Below are 14656 nucleotides of genomic sequence, written 5' to 3'. Positions count from 1 at the left end.
AGCTGTAATACAGTCGGTTAAATTTTGTTTTTGGACTTTGACAGAAAATATGCTGGCATTAACTAATGTCATTTGGTATCGGCATGTCTATTTCACAGTTGGCACTGAACAAAAATGTTCTTAAGCCAATAGGTAGAGTTATGTATGGAAGTTATCTCTGAGAGCCTTTTTAATAAGCTGTTAAGAGAGGTAGAAGGGACAGAGTATAAACACGTTCTCTTGTTTCCTATTTTAATTTGTTTTGCCAAATAAATCTTGGTAGATGTTATGCACATAGAGCCAGCATGTCAGTTTGTCACTTTTTTTGTTATTTGAAAATTATGAACTTGTACATCAACACTCATGGAGTATTGCAACTGAAATTTTCTGTATACATTTATTTGTAGATGGAGTTTTTTCCCCTCAACTAACTTAACTGTACTCAAATATAATAATTGTGGTTTTAAGAGATTCCCCACTAACTACAGTTTTCCGATTTCATGGTGAAAAGTATTAATACTTAAGTTTTGTAGATGTAGATATTAGCAGAGATTAATTATTATGTAATAGATCAATAATATAGAGAAAATAACAGTATCCTGACTTATTTATACTCAGCACCTAGACTATTTTTTTAATTAAAAATATTTTAATAAATCATTTCTTTGTAAAACTGAGGATGAAGTAGTATTTATGTAATAATAGTTTTTTGAAGCTTTGTATTTCTGTCTATCTTAACCATCATTCATTCAGCCATTTTAAGTCACTTTTAATGTTTTGGGCACTGGGTGTTGTGAGGCAACAAGAATAACTAAAACATGGTTCCTGCTTTCAAGTAGATTACCATCTAGTAGGGCATTTCAAATGTATTCACAAATAATTATACTAAAAGTGCTGTAAGTGGTGTAGGTAAGGTGTTATTATGGGGAAAGAATAAGTAATTTGATTTCATAGTTAATAATGGTGTCTTATGTATTTGCTTGTTTTTAATATTACTACTTATATGTCCTCTGTTTTAAGAGCCAATTTTGGCCCTTACTTCCAGTGCCCCAATACGTAATTATCGAAAAGCCTCGATGCATTGTGTTAAATTTGGACATGAGAACATTAAAGAGCTTACTATATGCTAGGCAGTGCTCAGATCTGAATATTATTTATTTCTTATATACATTTATTTATAATTTCTTCAAGTCCATTATTTAGCAAAGTGTTTATATATGTATATATATATAAAGTATTATATATATATGTATTTAGAAAAGTGTTTATATATATGTATATAAAGTGTTTTTTATATATATATATATATTTTTTTTTTTTTTTAAAGAAAGGTCTCTTAAAGCCTATATGGCCTTTATGGTCCCTTGAGGCAGTTTTGTTTTGAAGCAGTTCCTTTTTTGTGTGCTGTTTTTACCAATATAATGATTATTGTAAATGATTGTATGTTTCTTAAGGTCCCAAACATGTCAGACAAAAGTGAATTAAAAGCTGAGTTGGAGCGTAAGAAGCAGCGGTTGGCTCAAATCAGAGAGGAAAAGAAGAGAAAAGAAGAAGAAAGGAAAAAAAAGGAAGTATGTTTGATTTTTCAAAAAATTAAATATAGTGTAAAGTAGTTGGGATTTATTTCCAGTCCTTATACCTTTATGTAATAATTTCAAAATAGTGAAAAGTCTAACTGTTGTGACTGCAAATACAGTGCTATAGTTGTATCTTACTCTAAAGAAACCAAATATGTGGAAATGACAACTGGCAACTTAAAAGATGATTTTATTTTTTCTTTTTACTGAATAAAATGATATATAAATATATTGATTTGTTTTTAGGATTTGATTTATAAAAGTTGAATTTACATATTTATTCTGCTAGAATATATCCATTGTTTAAGTACAGGCATCTTCATTATAATAGCTCATAAGACATGGTATATAATTCATAACTTGTTTATCTGAATATTTTACTAGTCTAAATGCTAGTAATTTGTCAGAAAGGAATATTAATGGCAAGCAGAAATTAAATCATTGATGATTTAATTAATTAGGGGATTTGTTCTCTGTTATCCTGTGTAAAAACCAAACCTACTGCCATCCAGTTGATTCTGACTCATAGCAACCCCCATTGAGTTTCCAAGATGGTAAATGTTTATGGAAATTGATTGTCCCATCTTCCTTCTGTCCGAGCAGCTGGTGGGTTTAAACTGCCAACCTTTAGTTAGCGTCAAATGCCTTAGGTACTGCACCACCAGAGCTCCTTTGAATTAGTCTTTGAATTATTTTTAATGAGTAGTTGGTTTGCTGTTACCATAAGGGTGGACAGGTGCTTCTGTCTTCTGATTTTTGGCATCATCATTTCATCATATATAGCAAATATTCGTTAACCCCGAGCTGAAGATATTTTACTTGCTTCTGCATTGAAATGTACGCTTACTTCTATGGAAACTCTTTAGATAGGTTTGTATACTTTTATCACAGGTATGTTTTAAATGGCCATAATAAAATAGTTTGTCCTAAGAATATGTCCTAACTGGTTTTGGTACTAAGCCTTTGTATGTGATAGCTTAAACAGTCGCCAAGAATTCTAGAAATCTGTTAGGGAAAGAGAAAAACAAGGAGCAGAAAAATTGAAGGTATAATTTACGTGCAGCATTGCTATGATACTATACAGACCTAAAAGTGAAGAATTTTCTTGTTTTGAACCCTTCTGTGTTATATTATTATAAGACGATTGGCGATTGGCGCTTTAAAGTAGCTATTTAATTAAAAGCTAACTGATACAAGTGTGAAATGTATCTATAGCCTTAAACCCTTCCATGCTGAGAACAAGTTTTATTTTTATTTTTTAAGGATGGCCATAGTGTAAGTAACCGCTAACCAAACCAAGCCCACTACCGTCAAGTTGATTTCGACTCACGATTATCTATTACATAATTAGGTTATTTAAAGTTTATAAAAACATTTCTGGAGATAATAGTATTGGATAATACTGTTGGATACAGGTACAACTTGGTAACATAGTCTGTCTGGCTATTTTGATGATTTTTTTCTGACACGTCTTTAAATTAAAATGGTATCATAAAATACTGTGACTAACAAATTCATCTCAGACAATTGTCTGATTAATAATTGTCTAGTGGAAATACACACTTAATGTGTATCTATAAAAATTTTCCCTTGAAAGCTTAAACTTCATATGAAATGTTCTGGATCATCTGAGAATATTGAAGTTTATTTAGTTTAACTGGAAGATTTTGCTAAAACTGTAAATGAAACCAAAGTGGGAAAAAAAATTGATAAACTGTGTTCTGTGGTATGCAAAAGTGAATTTTAATTTTATAAAACCTAACCGTATGTTTTCATTATCATAACAACAATGTCTGTAGTTTAAAAAATAGAAACCTTTCCCTAGAAGAATTTTTTACAAACATCATCTTTATAAAGTTGCATAAATAAGACTTTATGCAGAAGTTTGAGGTACTCATACTTTTTCAATAAATGGAAGGATCCATTTAAAATTTGTTACCACTTAAGTAATTCCACATTATGTTTTTTTTCTGTAGTGTTGTGGTATTTGTGTCTGAATTTTTGTATCATTTAAGGGAGATTTCCACAACTCTTGAAGCTCAGGTAGCAATTCCATAATGTACATAATTGGAATGTTTTCAATTTATCTTTCAGAAAAAAAAATTTGTGGAAATGCTTTGATTACATATAAAAATTGTGAATTTAGTGCATATCATTTGGAAATTACTTACCAGACCTCTGTTGAGGATGATTCTCATTGAATGACTATAAATCATTAATCTATATACAAACTAAGTTCACTTCCTAAAAGTATACAATGTTAGTATGTTATTTAAAATAAATTTTATAAGGGACTGTGTTAGCACATTACTTAAAATACAGCTTTTTACAAACAAAATGTTTCGTATCATATGTAAATTTAAGTTTTTAACTTAAAAAATTTAGACTGATCAGAAGAAGGAAGCAGTTGCTCCTGTGCAAGAAGAATCAGATCTTGAAAAAAAAAGGAGAGAAGCTGAAGCATTGCTTCAAAGCATGGGGCTAACTCCAGAATCCCCTATTGGTAAGGATAATAGTATATCCGTTTATAAGAGACGAACATATATTTTACTCGGCTCATCTGTAGATGAGAGGATTGAGTTAACTTGATATATTTTGCTCATTTTTCTTATTTGTGTCTCTTAAAATCATTAATCTTATACTTTATTTGGAATTATCTTTTTTTGGATGTACTAACACATGATTTCAGCTTATTCAAAAGAGCTTCCAGATTAATTAAATTTATTAACATATACCAAACCACCAACTGATATTTTTTTGTTAAATCAGTAATTTATTTCAGTAAGTCTTTGTTGAACAAGTTCTGTGTGCCATACTGTGTTAAGTTCATAGATAACTGTGAAAATATATTAGTAATCACAAGTATAGGAGTGGAAGGTGAAGCTTATAGCCTTCTGCTATTAATAGGTAGTATATTTTGGGAGTGATTTTAGTATTGTTCTTTTCTGGCTTAATCTTTGTAGCTACTAAACCATAAAGCTGGAATAATAGTAGCAGCATTGAGGACAATGTAGTCATATATCAGAAACATTAGATGCTTAATTAAATTAGGCATCCGTTCTGTGCTGGGTGCTGTTGCATAACATTTTAGTTTGACATGGCCTTTGCCTTTTAAAATCCGCTGCTCCAACCCCCTAAAAAAGCCAAACCCACTGCCATCGAGTTGATTCTGACTCGTAATGTGACCTTGTAGGATACAGTAGAACTGCCCCATAGAGTTTCCAAGGCTGTAAATATTTAAAGATGATTGCCTCTTTTTTGTCCTGTGGAGTGGCTGGTGGGTTCAGACTGCCAACCTTTTGGTTAGCAGCCAAATATGTTAACTGCCACATCACCAGAGCTCCATTTCAGGGTTAGTTTATGAGCTAATTTCATCTACTCTAGGGAACAATGGTAAATGCTGACATCTGTTGCAAAACTGCAGTATGACTGTCATTATAGCCGATATTTCTAAAAGGTTCAACATGAAAAGGCTGTTCCTCTTGTGGTCAGCTTCATTGTTATTTCAGATAATTTTCCTTTTCTTTATTGGTAGAATTGGAAGATAGAATTAGGTTAATTTTTATGTCTTTAGTTAATAATCTTATGTTGCATATTGTAATTTAAAAAGTAAATAAACCAGAATACTTTTTTCTTGTTAAAAAAAATACCCTAGTAACTAAACCAAGTTGCTTGTTAGTTGTATAGAGCCTTTGCATGATCATTTTTTCTGTGCTTTTGGCTTTTGTTTTCTATTGTAGGATTTTCTTTTCTTTCCTTTTAGGTCTTCAGTTTCACTGAATTCACTTGGCTCCTGTTTCTCAGTTCATGGCACACCACCATCACTGATTCTTTTTTTTCATCCTTAATTGGGGGTGAAATTCATATAACCTAAAAGTAATTTTAAAATGAATAATTCAGGGCATTTAGTGCATTTGCAGTGATAATTGATTCTTGAAAGACTATTCTTTAGCTGTGTGTATGTGTATTTAATTTTTCCCGTTTCTAATTCTATTCCTTTTCTTGTCCGTAAGTATCCACTCTTGTATTTTATGGTAGGTTCTTTTTTGTTTTCCATGTGTTTACATTTTCAAAATTTAAAATATTTATGTGTGTACATTTTATATACATACATGTCATTGTTCTGTGTCTCATTCTTTCTATATAGCATTGTTTTTGAGATCTATCCATATTGTTATATATAGGTCTAGGTGTTTTCCACTAAAGTATAATACTGCATTGTATGCCATATTTTATTTATCCATTCCACTAGTGTTAGGCACTTAGATTGCTTCTGTCTCTTTGCTTTTCTATCACAAACAACACTGTGAAGAAGATACACTTTCCCTTTAAGGACTGTGAAAGCTTCTCAGAGAAGCTTATATGCCCCAGAATTGAATTGCTGTGTTACAGCATCCAGGCTTACTTAAGTTTATTAGGCTCTGCATACCACTCTCAAGAATGACTGCAAAAGTTTGCCTTCCTGCCACTTTGCTGAATCTTGATATTAAAAAAAAAAAAAAAAAAAAAAACCTCACTGCTGTCGAGTCTATTCTACCCCCTAATGATCCCTCCTTGGGTTTCCGAGGTAGCATCTGTATGGAAGTAGATTGCCCAGTCTTCTTTCTGAATCCTTATATTAGTGCCAGTAATTTTCTTGTTGAGTCTCTGGGATTTTCTTTGGGTAGGATCATATCATCTGCAAATAGAGATAGTTTTCCCAAATTGAATGTTTTTTATTTCTCTTTCTTGACTTAATACTCTGGCTAGGACTTCAATACAATATTGAATAGAGTTGTAATAAAAAGCGTCGTTCCCAGTGGCAGGGGGAACGTTTCCAATCTCTCTTGGTTGAGAAATATGTTGGCTGTTGGTTTTCTGTATATGCCATTGATTATGTTGAAATACTTCCCTTCAGTTCATTTTGCTTTCAAGAATGGGTGTTGGACTGTGTTAATGCCTTTTCTGCATTGATTGATAAGATCATGTGGTTCTTCTCCTTTGTTTTATTTATGTGATGGATTATTTTATTTGTTTTGCTAATGTTGAACCATCCTAGATGGTGAATGCCATTTGGTCATGATACAGTATTTTTTTGATATCTTGTTAGATTCTCTTGGCTAGGATTTTGTTGAGACTATGTGCATCTGTGTTCATTGGGGTCTATAACTTTCTTTTTTAGTGGTGTCTTTGCCTAGTTTTGTCATAAGGGTTATACTTGCTTCATAGCATACATTCAGAAGTATTCTATCCTTCTCTATGTTTTGCAATAGTTTGAGTAGAATTGGTGTCAGCTCTACTCAGAATTTTGGTAAATTTGCCAGTGAAGCCATCTGAGCAAGGACTTTGTTGTTGGGACTTTTTTAATGACGTTTTCAATTTCTTCTTTATGATGGGCCTATTCCAATTTTCTATTTTAGATTATGTTAGTTTGGGGAAGTAGTGTATTTCAAGGAATTTTTCCATTTCTTCTAGGTTTTCAAATTTTGTTGGAGTACAGTTCCTCATAGTATTGTTTTTATTCTTTTACTTCAGTTAGTTCTGTTGTGACATCACTTATTTAATTTCTTATTCATGTTATTTGCATCTTCTCCTTTTCCTTTGTTAAATTTGCCAGTGGTTTGTCAATTTTATTAATCCTTTCAAAGAACAAACTTCTAGTCTTGATTCTTTCTGTTATTTTTCTGGTTTCTGTTTAATTATTCCTACACAGATCATTCTCAATTTCCTTTCTTCTGGTGACTAGGCTTTTTTTTTTTGCTGTTCTTTTTCTAATTATTTGAGTTGTTGGATTAAGGTGTTGATTTTAGTTCTTCTTTTTTGATGTGTGTATTTATTGTTATAATTTGTTCTCTGAACACTGCTTTTGCTGTGTCCCAAAGATTTTCATTGTATGCTGTGTTTCATTCTTGTTTGATTCAAGGAGTTTTTTTAATCATTTTTTATTTATCCCATTGCCCAGTAGTTTTTAAGCAGGGTGTTATTTAGTTTCCATGGATTTGATTTCTTTTTCCTTGATCTTCCTGTTATTGATTTTTTAATTTTGTAGCATTTACATCTGAGAAGATACTTTATAGTACTTCAATGTTTTTAAATTTATTACCATTTGCTTTGTGGCCAGGAACTTTGGTGGTGTACTGGTTAAAGCATTCAGTTGCCAACTGAAAGATCAACAGTTCAAACCAACTAGCCACTCCACAGGAGAAAGATGAGGCAGTCTGCTTCTGAAAGAGTTACAGCCTTAGAAACCCCATTGGGCTGTTCTAGTATGTCCTGTAGGGTCACTAGGAATCAGAATAGACTTGACGGTGGTGTGTTTGTTTTTTTGGTTGTTTTGTGGCCTAACATGTGGTCTGTTCTGGAGAATGTCCCATGTGTCTTGGAAAAGAATGTATATTGTGCTGTTGTTGAGTAGAGTGTTCTATATACATCTGTGAGGTCCAGTTGGTTGATTGTATTGTTAAGATATTCTGTATCTTTGTTGAGTTTCTTTCTAGCTATTGCCCTTCATCAAAAGTGGTGTTAAAATCTCCTACTAGTAGAGTTGTCTATTTCTCTTTCGATTCTATTAAAGTTTGATTTATGTGGTTTTGGACTGTTTCATTGGATTCATAGATATTCTAATTATATCTTCTCATTGAATTGCCTCTTTAATTATATAATGTCCTTCCTTGTCACTTTTGCTAGGAAAAATAGGTTTTGCCTTAAAATCCATTTTACCAGAAATTAATATTGCTACTACTTCTCTTTTTTGGTGGTCATTTGGTGGATACGTATTTTTCCATCCTATTAGCTTATTGTTATCTTTGTGTCTAAGGCGAGTCTCTTAGTAGACAGCATACTGATGGATCATGTTTTCTTACCCTGTTACTCTCTTGTCTCTTCACTGGTGCATTTAATCCATTTATGTTCAGTATAATTATCAATAGGAATGAATCCACTGCTGTTATTTTGCTGTGCATTTGTATGTGTATGGTGTTGATACACTTTTTTGTGCTGAGTTCATTTTGTTTACAAATTTCCTTATCATTTTCTCTCTTAGTATTGTTTTAATGTTTACTGAGTCTTTATGCCCTGCAATTTATTATAATATTCCCATGTTTAAAACAGTCCATGTATCTTGATATCTTGATTTCCTCTTGGAAGTTCTGTAACTTTACCATTTATTCCTTCTTTTTGCTTTGGTAGCTATCATCGTTTATAAATTGATGTCTTTGGTTCACTATTTTCACTCATGTAGGTTTACTTGTTTTTGATACTTCCATATCTAGGTTCATTTCCAGGTGATGTTGTGTGTCTTAATGTCTTTATCTAAGGTGGTTGTTTGCTGTTGTCTCTGTCCAGAGGACTCCCTTTAGCATTTCTTATAAGATTGGTCTAGTTTTAACAAATTCCCTTAACTTCTGTTTATCTGGAAATGTTTTAATTTTGCCATTGTATTTGAGGGACAATTTTGCTGAATATATAATTCTTGGTTAAAGAAAAAAAACCACACTCACTGCGATCATGTTGATTTGACTTACAACGACCCCTCCTTGAGTTTCTGAGGCAGTATATATCTCTATGGAAGTAGATTGCCTAGTCTTCCTTCCAAGGAGTGGCTGGTGTGTTTGAACCTCCAGCCTTCTGGTTAGCAGTCAAATGCCTTAGGCACTACACCACCAGAGCTCCCTCTGTAAGTCTCTATGAAAGTAGATCGCCCAGTTTTCCTTCCGCAGAGCAGCTAGTGGGTTTGAGCCGCTGCCTTTCCAGTTAGCAGTCAAGTGCCTTATCCACTACACCACCAGAGCTCCTCAGTTCTTGGTTGACAATTTTTTTTCTTTCAGGGTTTTATATATGTCATCCCATGGCCTTTTTGCCTATTTGGTTTTGCCAAGAAATAAGAGCTTGGTCTTACTGGTTCTACTTCGTATGTAACTTTTTATTTTTTCCTGAGCTGCTTTCAAGATTCATTCTTTGTCTTTAGTTTTAGAAAGTTTGATTAAGATTTGTCTTGGGGGTTGTCTTTTGGGGTCTACCTTATTTGGGTTAACTGAGCTTCTTGAATGTATATCTTCTCATCTTTCATAATTTTAAGGAAGTTTTCTTCCAAGAAATCGTTAACATTTTCCTCAATGCTTTTTTTTTTTCTTTTTCTTTTCGTATTCTAGAATTCCAATAACATTTAAATTATTCCTTTTGCTGGTGTCTCACATAATTCTTAGGGTTTTTTTTTTTTTCTTTTTCATTCCTTTTTCTGATTGTTCTCTTAATAGCTTCTTCTTGTTGTTGTTAAGTGCCATTGAGTCAGACTTGACTCATAGCGACCCCTCCTTGGGTTTCCGAGGCAGTATCACTACGGAAGTAGGTTGCCCCATCTTCCTTCTGAGGAGTGGCTGGTGGGTTTGAACCTCCAGCCTTCTGGTTAACAGTCAAGTGTCTTAGGCACTACACTACCAGAGCTCCCTTTAATAGCTTAGTATTAAGATAATTTGTCTTCAGTTTTGCTTATTCTGTCTTCTGTTGATTCAATTCCATTTAGTCAATTTGTTCTTTTATTGTTTTTCTGAGTTATTCTAGAGTTGATTTTGTTTGCGGTTTGCTTGATCTTTTTCTTTATCTGTTGTAGGGACCTAAGTATAGTTCTTTTGAATTCTTTATCAGGTAGTTCCAATACCATTTCTTCCTCCAGAAGATATTCTGGTACTGTATTTTGGGCACTTGCTTGATCTACCTTGTCCTGTTTGTTTTTGTTTTATTTCAAGTTGTCTGGCTTCTGACACATTCACATTGTGATGTTACTATATTTATTTGTTCATTGTATGTTGTTCTGCTTCACCCCACTTTTTTGTTTTGTTTCATTTCATTTATCTGGGCAACGAGATGGGCATACTACTGTAGTTGCTAGTTTGGTAGCAGTGGGGTGCTCACCACCTGTCTCCAGGTGGATTTGATAGTAAGAGGGAGTGTAGAGCATCTGAGGGCAGGCTGAGCAGGTTTTGATCGCTGTCTGTCATTGATCCAGTGGTGCTGGAGTGGGTGGTGGCACTCTCCCAGTGGGTGGGGTGGCAGATGTGGTAGGTATGGCTGGGTAGAGCTGATGGCTCCCTACTGTTCCACAGGATAAAAAAGGGGGGTGTGTGGTGAAAGTAGAGGATGAAAAAAAGAGGAGGAATAGAAAAGGAAAAAAAAGGCAGGCCATCACTGGGTGTGTTGGAGTGGAGGGAGCTGCACCTCTGGTTATCAGAAGGTTGTACAAAATAAAGGAGAAAATCACACTTCTCTGGCCATCATTCACTGATGTGGGTTGTAGTCCTGGGTAAGTGGAGCTGGTTATCTGGTTCCTGCCCTGATTAGAACAGTAATTCAGAATGGCTGCACTGTGCCTGTATAGTTGGCAATTCACTGCTCCATGTGCTTCCCTTTTCACTCAGTCTCTTCTTGTAATAGATATTTGATCTACTTCTTTATCCTTTCCTTTGAAGCTCGGGGTTCCAGGATTGTCATCTGTATCTGTTTTACTTGGTTTCTTGGGTCTTTGTTGTAGAAGGTCTGGATAATTAATATATGTGCCTAGTCTGCCATCTTGGATCTTCCCCGTGGCGCAGACTCTCTCTCTCTTTTTTTTTTAAATTGTGCTTTGGGTGCAAATGTACAGAGCAGGATTTGTTTTACCCCTAGCATTGACTCTCAATAGAAATATGTTTTTTATTTTGTTTTAAGTAAAAAGCACAAGCCACTCTATACACGTGTTAAAGATTCTTAGTGATGTATGAGTAAAACTCCAAATACATCACATTATTATAATCCTGGCAGGAGATGTAGACCCAAAATTAAAAAGTGATATAGACCACATTTTCTTTAGAATTTGGATGTAAATGGTGTTCAAGTTGTATGGTAGATTTCAGACTTTGTGCTAAAAGACAAAGGAATGTGAAGTAAACTACTATCACTGAATAAATTCTGACCCATAGTGACCCTATAGGACGGAGTAGAACTGCCCCATAGGGTTTCCAAGGTTGAAAATCTTTATGGAAGCAGACTGCCTCACCCTTCTCTCACAGAGTGGCTAGTGGGTTCAAACTGCCAGCCTTTAGGTTAGCAGCTGAATGCTTTAACCACATTGCCACCAAAGAACCTTGAATGTGAACTACAGGAAGTATAATTGGACCTTTTGCCTTTTTTCTTGCCTATCTGTATTTTTAAAATTTTTATCACAATAAAATATACTTCCTACGTCTTATGAGACATATGAAAAAAAACTATAGATAAACAAAATTATGATTTTGATTTATTGGTAAATGCTAGTTGTCGTACTTGTGAAATACAGTTCTTTGATGCCCCATAATGTATAGAATTTTGGTGACATGTATGAGAAAGAAAAGGACTTTTCAGGCAGAAGACAATGAACACACACATGATAGTAGAAAAGGTTAAGGTACGCTCAGGGGAATAGCACTGGAGTACTCCAGGTACAGCTAAGAGAGTGAAAAGAGAGAGAACACTAGAGATGTAGGGTGAGGCTGGATCATGGAATAATTAGTAGGAAAACAAAGGTTTTTCATCAAAGAAAGTGACAATGATTAGCATTCTTATTAATCATAACCTTTTTTTTTTTCCCTGTAAACTTTTTTTTAAAAAAATAAATCTTTTTTCATGACCATAATCTGATTATAATACTAATATGGGGGGAAAAATCTAGATTCAGTGAATTGTAATATGCCATAAATTTGACTCTTTTGAGCCAAATTGAACAGTATGAGATAACTGCTTTCTGAAACTCCAGATCTCTGATACTTCATTATTTAACATCTTCAGCTTATCCATTCATTGGTTTAACAAATATTCATTCAGCACCTTCTGTAAGCTAGGCTTAGGGGTGGACTACTGAACAATACAGACAAGGGCTTTCTTCTTTTGGTTGCTTACATTCTAGTAGGAAAAATGGACAGGTACTCAAGATAATGTGATAGAGTGTAACTACGAGGGACAACATTAGACAGTGTTTCAGGAAGATGTCTTTGTAAAGGGGCTTGTGAAGTGAGACCACAAGGAGCTAGCAATGCAAAGTTTGAAGGGAAGAGCATTCTAGGTGGAGGTAACATTGAATACAAAATTTGTGAGAAGTAGATTTGGACTTTTAGTTAGGCAAGTTTCATTGTATCATAATGAGCAAGAAAGAAGAGCCGAAGTGTGACATGTAGGCAGAGGCTAGATTATGTAGGTCTTTATATGTGATGGAAGGAGTTTAAACAGGAGAATTAAGCAGGATAATAAATAAGTCATTAAACCAAATTTCCATAGAGACTGAAGACTGGCTTATTTAATCAAAGGAAGCAGTACCTCCTATTTGTAACTATAACCAGCCTTCAATTATCACAGTTTTACAGTCTGTCTTAGTTACCTTATTTTTGAGAGCTGGCTGTCGGAAAAGTTGTATTAAGATAAAAATATCTCCAGTAAAACATTTCAAACCAAGAGCAAATTGATTATAGTTTACTGTATTATTACAACTAAGGAAAAAAGATGAAATATACGTTACAGTGTTAGTATTCTGTTTTTATATATGTAGCACTATAGACACTACAGTATAGAGAGATATATAGAGATCATTCATTTTCTGTATGCCAGTTTTTGTTGTTATTGTTTTGCCCTCAGCGTAGATGTGAGAGAGAAAGGAGAGATTTCTTAAATTTCAAGCTATTAGTTTAATCATATTGCTCATTTAACTATGGAAAGTAGCTATTTTTGAAAAATAAAAATGACTAGTGAATATGACTGGCTAATTAAAGATATTTTTAAAAATACGTGTTTAAATTTTTGTATACCTGGATTCGATGGCAAATAACAACAACAACAACATACCTGGATTAATTACTAAAGGGAGAGTGAGGAAAGCAGCATATTTTGTTTCCTGTCATACTATAAATAGAATAAACTACCAGTAATTAATGAAACAGATTTTTACAGACTACACTGTTTGACATTATTTGTAGCAAAGGATTTTTTTTGAAAAATAGTGTCCTCCTCTTGATCAATATCAATTTATCCATTATAAACTACTTAAGTTGAGGGTTTTTAGTTGTTGGTAATTAAAGAGTTCAATTCTGGTGAGGCTAGAAAAGGGGAAGGGCTGTATACAAGTATGCTTTGAAAAAGAAACCAAATGCCCTTGCCTTGATTTGATTTCTGATATTTAATTGAAATTTTAAATAATTTTAAAGCATGTGAGGTTTATTATATATTTAGAAGTACAGCATGACATGTTCACATTGAATTAAAGAGTCTTTTCAGACAGCTAGGGAGATGAACAGAGAGGATCTTCTGTTCCTTCTTAGGTGTGGTAATTAAAGTTATGTGCCGTCTTGGCTGGGCCATCCATGGTTTTGAGTACTTATTCCCCATGGTGAAATTGTAATCCACTGTGATGGAATCTGCTGTGAGGAGCTAAGTAGTTGTCTTTGGGGTGTGGCCTGCTTCCAGTGTGTAAGGAGAAGCTTTGACAAATCTCTAGCTTTTTGGCACATTTATATCCTGCATTTAGCCAAGTCTTCATCTCAGTGGCCTGCTATGCTGCTTGTCAGTCTTGGGATTGTTCCTAGACTTGACCCAATGGTCTGTTGCATTGCCTGATGATCTTGGGATTGTGCCATTTAGTCTGCCAACCTTGGGTTTGTCAGCCCCAGCAGCCAGCAGCTGTCTGAGCTAGGAGATGCCTCTAGCTCCAGTAGGCTTGGAAGAAGCTGAAATCCAAGGTCAAGGGGCTTTCACCCAGCCCCTAGAGCCAGCACTCTGAATTTGGACTTCTAGCCCCTAATCTGTAAGATAATAAATTCCTGTTTGTTAAGCCATCCACTTGTGGTGTTTCTGCTGTAGCAGGACTAACGAACCAAGATATTAGGTAAGATTAACACTGTGCTTAAGATTTTAGAATTTAAGTTTTTTAGAACTAGACATCTTTTCTTGGAGTTTCTTATTTCCAAACCTCTTTGTCTTTCTTACTGGCAGATTTATCATTATGATGGAACCTCTGAAGGGTTAAAAGCTTTATCTTCATAAAGCCTCACTATCATTAGAGAGGGATCTCTGGTAGCATAGTGGCTAAGGTGCTTGACTGCTAACCAGAAGGCTGGCGGTTCAAA

General features: G+C 34.3%; 1 protein-coding gene across 1 annotated transcript in view; it reads left to right on the top strand.

Moving 5' to 3' along the window:
- The first annotated feature begins 1442 nt into the window (after window positions 1-1442).
- The window catches only part of DYNC1I2 (dynein cytoplasmic 1 intermediate chain 2), a 79810-nt gene continuing 66596 nt past the window's right edge, over window positions 1443-14656 (top strand). The window contains exons 1-4 of the mRNA XM_042782203.1: window positions 1443-1550; window positions 3942-4059; window positions 7011-7044; window positions 11405-11427. Of these exons, the coding sequence (XP_042638137.1) occupies window positions 1443-1550; window positions 3942-4059; window positions 7011-7044; window positions 11405-11427 (283 nt within the window). The remainder of the gene's footprint in view (window positions 1551-3941; window positions 4060-7010; window positions 7045-11404; window positions 11428-14656) is intronic.

This window comes from Orycteropus afer, unplaced genomic scaffold (assembly GCF_000298275.1).
Source record: "Orycteropus afer afer isolate SDZICR_OR568_19922 unplaced genomic scaffold, OryAfe1.0 scaffold00001, whole genome shotgun sequence".
NCBI lineage: Eukaryota > Metazoa > Chordata > Mammalia > Tubulidentata > Orycteropodidae > Orycteropus > Orycteropus afer.
This window is presented reverse-complemented; position numbering and strand designations above follow the sequence as displayed.